The sequence below is a fragment of the Tinamus guttatus genome, unplaced genomic scaffold (assembly GCF_059628265.1).
Source record: "Tinamus guttatus ecotype Peru unplaced genomic scaffold, ASM5962826v1 Tinamus_guttatus_pri_ptg000242l, whole genome shotgun sequence".
Taxonomy (NCBI): Eukaryota; Metazoa; Chordata; class Aves; order Tinamiformes; family Tinamidae; genus Tinamus; species Tinamus guttatus.
In genome coordinates, this window is record NW_028288776.1 from 4,261,310 (window position 1) to 4,268,573 (window position 7,264).

Here is a 7,264-nt window from a genome sequence, read left to right on the forward strand (position 1 = left end):
CAGAACCTCCTTAACTGTTGACAAGGTTTCTAGGTAAGCACCCAGAAATTTTGGTTAGTTTTCTTATGGACAAGAGGGAATTATCCAGACCAGTGCTGTCTGACTTACGGCTGTGGCCCAGATGATACATGTTTAGCAAATGCTAATCTGGAGAGTGAAACCCATGAGAGTGTCCATTCTTGCCTGTAAATTTTTGGAGACTGTTACTCTGAATAAAGCAGTGTCTCAGTGGGGCTGGAATTACTCCAAAGTCCTAAATGCTCCTGGTCCTTCATACAGATGATCGCCCAGAGAGAGACATGCTGGACATCTACCATCTTCCCTTAAGATCAGTCAAGTAAAAACTAGCTCATCTTGATTTCATGGAAACCTAATAATTACACTTATATAAGGTCTGTTTTACTTAAACATATTTTGCTTTCCTATCATTTGCTCAAAAATATACCAAAACTACTAGAATTTAGGAAAGCCAAAAATACTTTTACAAATATCTTTAAGGAGAAATGATTCCCTGAAGATACTATGAACAGAGGCTGTTCCTATATCAGCTCTTGTCTTTGATTAACCACTTAAAAGAAAGGAATAGAGTAATTATTAAAATCAGCCCTGTAGTGCACCTGAGCACTCTGAGTGAAACCTGACTCCCGAGGGGGCTGAGGCTGCTCAGCACCTCACAGAATGGGCTTGAAATGAGAAAGTCAGAGGCTTCCTTTGTGAAATAATGAGTTTACTGCTTACCTAGTAGTAGTTTGGGGTTGTTCATTCAAAGAGGAAAAAAAAAAGGAGGAGGATTCCGTTCTGGGCTTGGAATCAGTGCAATTCCCCTACTTGACTTCTAGACTTTCGCCTCTCAGGACATGCAACAGCTTCTCTAGCTGCTCAGCCATGAAATAACTCTGCAAGCAAAGGCTCGAGCCCTCACCGTGTCATGCCGTAACATCATTATTCACTTGATAAAACGGTGGCCGTTCCACAACATCTCCTGCCTTGGGTTTGCCCCCAGCTGCCGGGTGGCCCTGCTCATTATACAGGTACCGTCTCCCCAAAGCCGGCGCGTGGCAGCAGCAGTCCCAGCCTGGCTCTCTCCAGGCTCGTGGAAAGCCGGCCCTAGACTTGGTTTCACAGTTGCCTGCACACGTTGCTCTGTTCCAGTTTGCTGCCTCTCTGGAGGCCGCTTCCCTCGTGTTTGTCCTTTCCTTCTCATTCACCTTGCCTGTCACCCCAAGGCAGACTTAATTATAATGTCATCAAAGGTTTATTCTGCCAGACCTTAAGATTGTGCTTTAATTACCAAAACAAAAGCAAATGTTCACAACCAAACTAAGTATAAAACACATTATTTGGCTATTAGTTGCAGCTGGAGCCTTTTTAGATATTCCAGTATCTCTCATTCAGAACTCCTGTAGTATCTTCCAGCTGGAAGATTTGGGATCCAGGATTCCTGGTGGCTGTCTGTATTTTGGATGCTGTCTATAGCCTACTACCTCCATTAGAAGCTCAGTTTTGGATATATGTGCACATGCCTTAAGTGGAGATATCCAGGGCAAGACCTGCTTCGACCTCCCTTCCTGTCCCTTTAGATGATGTGTGTGGCCATTTCCCTTCTACTCAGTCCAGCTGCCCCGTGTGAACATTTACTTGATTTTCCCCAGACCGAGTTGGGGTTTAATACAGGATGTTAAACCCAGGCTATCTGTTAGATTATCAACTTTCTCCAAAGGCCACATCTCATAAATTACCAACAATTAGTTTTGTCACCTGGATTTGCTCATGAGTTCTTGTTTTCTCTCAAGTTTTGCTGGATTTTCAGTGTCACAAGACAGTCAAAATATCACAAAAGGAAAAAAAAAAGGCACACACACAAAATTGCAGCATTCTAGCTTAGACTGAAAAAAAAAAAAAAACATGGTAAATGGCCTAAAACCTTCTGTTTTGAGACACTGAACACTGTATAAAGGCAGTCTATGCACTTGGTTATAGATATATTTTATTAATGCAGTGCTTCAAAATGGGGTAAAAACCTACTTAAGACTTTAATAGATCTTGGAAATGATGGGGTATTTCAGAAGTTAAGCTCACCCTCATTACCGTGTAACACTACCTGACACCGGAGACGGATCGTGCCGGAATTGTGCTCCGGCAGGCGACTCGGCGAGCCGGGGCCAACCTCTCCCGCTCCCTCGATACGTACAGATTACTCCCATTAGAGGGGCCTGATGAATGAAAGGATCATCGTTAATGGGTATTACTTTAATGTAGGGGGCCAAATCCTATTATCCTGTACAACTGTGTAAATAGTTTGGGGGCAAGGGAGTCCCACTGGAAGGCAAAGAAATGGAGACCTCTGCCCCAAGGCCCCAGATGTTCCCGTTCCTGGCGTCCCCTTCAGCCTGTCCTGTCCCTGTTCAGTGAATCCCCGTTCAATGAACCCCCCGCTGAAGATCTTTGTCACGGGCTGGCAGAGCGAGAGGGGGCCGCGTGGTTTGGGCTGCGATCTTGCAGACAGTCTCTACGGTGGGAGCTGTGGGTGCTCTCGGTGCTCGCGATGCTTCGATCGCATTTCTCCTCACCTTTTGCAGATTATTTTAATAACTGCATGAGGTGGGTTATGCTGATTACAGTGTATGCACCAAGTTATTTGATATATTATTCACCAACAAATATAAGATAAAAAGTAAGTCTGCATATAATTACCTACAACTGCTGACTGACTTATAATTAACTTTGAAAAATTGCTGGTTTAGGAGATATTATAGATTACAATTTTAAATATAAGGAGCTTCAGAATAGCTCTCACGATCAGTACAAGGTATTCAGTGAAGGATTAATTCCCTAAACTACTAATCAGCTCTATCTTCTGTCTTATCAAATTGTAAATACATTATGCTGTATTAAAGTATAAGCATGCAGCTAATTAAAGCAGAGCCTGCATTTAGTATCAGATACTTCCCCCGCCAACATAACAACATAACAGAAATGTTCTAAGAACATACATAACAAATTGTTAACAAATCAAAGTGATTTTTAAGTGGTGCTGCACTTCCACAGCAGGTTTTTGTTTTCATTTGGAGGATTTTTTTTTAAAGAAAAGGAGGAGGGAGGAAAACCCCACCGTGTTTCTGGAGAAACAAGCTGGAAGACAGCAATTCTACCAGTCTAGAGCTGTAAACCCACAGGAACAAAGTAAGGGATTACAAGCAAGGGTCTACAAATAGAACTGGAAGACATCCAGCTAGAGTTCGGTTCATTGGTTAACATTTTTAACAGATGCTGATGTTAAATGCTTTAAACTAAAATAAGAAGAAATTGTAAAAGCAGAAAGCAAAGCCATCCTTATTGTATAAGGAATGCAGTAGAAATTTAAATGAAAGCTCAGTGAAGCCTATCTGAGCAAACAGAGGTTCCGAACTATAATTGAACATCATTTGCAAAACTCTTTACTTGTATTTTTCTGTTTCAAACTCAAATGTAGTGGTGCCACTGAAAGGTAGGTTAAAAGAAAATAAATAAATCACCTATGAAACTTAAAAAGTATGACAGAGTACCTAGCAAAGAACTTTTCAACCAATGGTACCATTTGAAAGTTCTCACACCCAAAAGATATCTGAGTATACAATGTTATTCAGCAACAGAAGACATAAATTTTGTCAACAATTATGTGATATAAAATCCACGAGGAAGGACTTTCAGGGTTTTTTTTGTCCCTTTTTCTTTTCCTTGCTATTTTTTTCTGTTCTTTTCCTTTCTTTTGTTCCTTTTCTGTCCTTTATTTTCCCTTTTTGTACCTTTTTTCATTTTTTTTCTTTCATTTTTTCTCTTTTATTAAACATCTCCACTTGGAGAAAAAATCTCAGCAGGAAATACAAGAGATTTACCAATAAAATCAATAAACATTTGCAGACTGTTGGTAGTGATACTGTTGAGATAAGGTAGAGTTACAGCCCAGTTTGATCAATGTTTATTACAGGGCTCATATTTTTTTAATAGAAGTGGATCAGAAAGGGTTTTTTTTTTCCCCTCCCGGCACTGGATTCTCTAGGTTTCATATACATGGAAACCTTATCTGACTTGTTCCATTTAAATGTGTATCGGCTATTGAAATTCTAAAGCACTCTATTTTGAACAAAAAAAAAAGACCATCTTTTCTTCATACCCCCCCCAGGTTAATTTGCTGGCTTTTGGAGTGATTATTTATAAAGTATTTCGACACACTGCAATGTTAAAACCCGAAGTTAGTTGTTATGAAAATATAAGGTAAGTTTGCTACTTAATACAAACTCCTCTCTTCCGTAAGTTTACATAGATACAGATATATAAGTGATTATTCAAAAACACATATTTTTTTCTTCTGAAAGATTTGTAAAGAAAGAAAGATGTTTCTGTTATTCCATCTTCCCTATTAATTTGGGGGTTAGATTTTGTAATCTTTATTTCCCCTGACAAGCAGTAGCAATAGGGCCAGGTGGGAGCTGTATCAAGAATACAGACGGTGAGCGGCCCCTTCTCAACAAGAGGGTAAAGACAGATGTGAAGGTTAAAGAAGTAATTTTCCTTCCTTCTTAAGTACTTCCCGTAGCCTCTATGCAAGCCAAAACAGGCTTGAAAACTTGTGCCTGACCTGGGACCAAAATGTTTGCTGTGAAGTAACAAAGCATGTAGTTACACACTGATAACAGAAATCAAGGTGAGTTCCTGGTGATTCGCAGTATTTGTCAAGAGTACAGCAGGACTCTGGCACTGGCAGAATGGGGCTCTCCAAGATTTTTGCTTTGCATGCTGCTATGATTTTTCCATCAACTCACTCTCTTTAAAACTGATTTATAGGGACCTTGAAAACCGTTTGTGCAGGAAAAGCTGAAGTGTACTACAGGGAACATTGAAAACAACTTACTGTTTGTGTTGCTTAGGAACACTCCTGCAGTTTCAATGCATTGCACTAGATTTATAGTTAGGATTTAGCAATTGTTTGATTGATTACTTTCTCTTATTCCTCACCCTTCGTAGCTTCATGCAGTGAGCTGGTTTTAATGAAGTTGAAAATTATTCATTTTCAGAGGAACAGTGCTAAAAATGTCTCCTGTTCAAAAGAAGTCCTGCAATGACTGGGCTAAGAATGAATAAGAAAGTAATCAGTGGTTTCATTTCCAAGACAACATGCTGTAATTTCCTTGAGTCTGTAAGCAGGGCTCTTCAGCATGTTAGGAAGAAAATCATAGCAAATCAGTTCTTATGATTCTAAAGCATCAATACACTGACCCAGGAAATATCTGACAGTATTTGTGTTCTAAAAACAAAAGTAATTTTTTAGAGACAGGACAAATGAAAGAAACAAAGTCTAGTTTTACAATTGGTGCTGTCTTCTGCAGTGAACCTGAGAGGCAGGCTGGGAACCCTTTGATGTCATGCACATGTACTGACCTACGAGCATCCTGTACATTTTTCTGGGTTATTTTTTGAGGAGGAGAAGGCGGAGGAGGAGAAGTGGGGGGAATACTTCATAACAGACATATGTTTTTCCTTGGGGAATTACACTAACAGTAGATTTAAATCAAATCATATGGTGCTGCAGTACACCAGAGAAAACATATCTGAAGATTAAAGCAGCCAGTGTTTTAAGGTCCTCCAGTTTTACTCCTGCGCTGTTCTGCAGCGATTCCGCGAGCTCGCTCGTGCCACGGTGTTACAGCACACCCTAAAGCACAGGCCACGCACTCGCACTTCCCAGGCCTTTCAGCTGATAAAAACTGCCAGGGCAGCATTGAGAGCAGCTCAGGATAGAAAATAGCATCTCTGTCTGCAAGTTGTTTGCAGTGTTTCCCTCCTGACTAGGTCCTGTGCCCGAGGTGCTCTTGCTCTCCTGTTCCTCCTCGGGGCGACCTGGATCTTCGGGGTCCTCCACGTCGTCCAGGGATCGGTGGTTACTGCCTACCTTTTTACCATCTTCAATGCATTTCAGGGGATGTTCATCTTCATATTTCTGTGTGTGTTGTCGAGAAAGGTAAGTGTCCCCTTCCCTGTCAGAAATGACGTGGGCAGATGGTCACACGTAGTCACACAAGCAGGTGTCCAGCCCTGGGTCTGAAGTGGGAGGCTGAGGGGCAAAATGTGGCATGAGAGCAAGTGCAGAAATCCCCGTGGCCCTGCTGTGGGGTGCGGAGGGCACACAGGAAACTGCTCCGGACTTCAGCAGAGACAGAACTTCTGCCCACATTCCGACTGCCCTGGATATTTTCTCCACGTTTGAAAAACAACAAATGAAACAGTAAATAATGTTTTAAAAGAATTGCAAAACTGATCACAGTGTCATTATCCCGATTAAATAATACAATGGGTGTAATAAAACTTAATTTCAGTCTTTGCAGTTAGAGGCAGGATTCACATTCTTCTGAGCCAATATATTCTGCAGTACCCTGTCTTAAAGTCATCCTTACCTTAAAAAATTAAGCATATGAAGTAGCAGAAAATGAACTAAAACATATATAGACCTATTAATAAATCTATTTCATGTTTGAATTCAATATTTTTATTTCAGATTCAGGAAGAGTATTATAGGTTGTTCAAAAATGTTCCTTGCTGTTTCGGCTGCTTAAGATAAATGGAAGAAAAACCTGTACGAGCATCTCGGTGGAAGAAGGGAGCAACCTACACGATGTTGTTATGGTTATTACAGGAAAAATACGGCATTGTGAAAGTATGAAATGACCCAGTGAGCAGGCATCGCTCGTAACTGAATAACTGCCTGGTTTTGTACATACATGTGCATTCATGCAGAGCATTTCTATTATGCTGTGTACAAACAGTATACAAAATGAACTGGATTATTGGAAAACAAATAATAATGCAGACCAGGGTAAGGAGTAAATTTCTAAAAGAGTACAAGGATATTCACGACTTAGGTTTTGTTTCTAGTGTTAGAAATATCTGCAGTCCTTACAAGAGAGATATGAGAATCCAACTGGCAGGGCAGGTTTTATGAATTGCTCTGCTGGTGGAAACGAGTCCACTGTCTTTTTGTCCTAATGAGCTTCTTCCATTAAGTTGCATGTGGCCATCTGCAGGGAATGGGTTCCATTAAAGAGCCAATAGATAAAGATCTGTTTCATCCTAGACTTTTGAAAACATTTCTTTTAATTTAAAGTAGATTAAAAATGGAATTTAATATTATTCTCTTATCACTCCAAAATATATATTTGTATATTAATCAATTCTTTATTTTTATAACTCCCAGGGAACTGTTTAGATCCACAGAACAGATGTCAGGTTT

At 40.3% G+C, this 7,264-nt stretch overlaps 1 protein-coding gene across 1 annotated transcript in view; it reads left to right on the forward strand.

The window, feature by feature from the left end:
- ADGRL4 (adhesion G protein-coupled receptor L4) overlaps positions 1–6,966 on the forward strand; it is a 71,298-nt gene extending 64,332 nt beyond the window's left edge. Inside the window, exons 14-16 of the mRNA XM_088526088.1 lie at positions 4,163–4,254; positions 5,830–5,998; positions 6,533–6,966. Coding sequence (XP_088382214.1) covers positions 4,163–4,254; positions 5,830–5,998; positions 6,533–6,595 — 324 coding nt within the window. The 3' untranslated portion in view covers positions 6,596–6,966. The remainder of the gene's footprint in view (positions 1–4,162; positions 4,255–5,829; positions 5,999–6,532) is intronic.
- Positions 6,967–7,264: the final 298 nt, after the last annotated feature.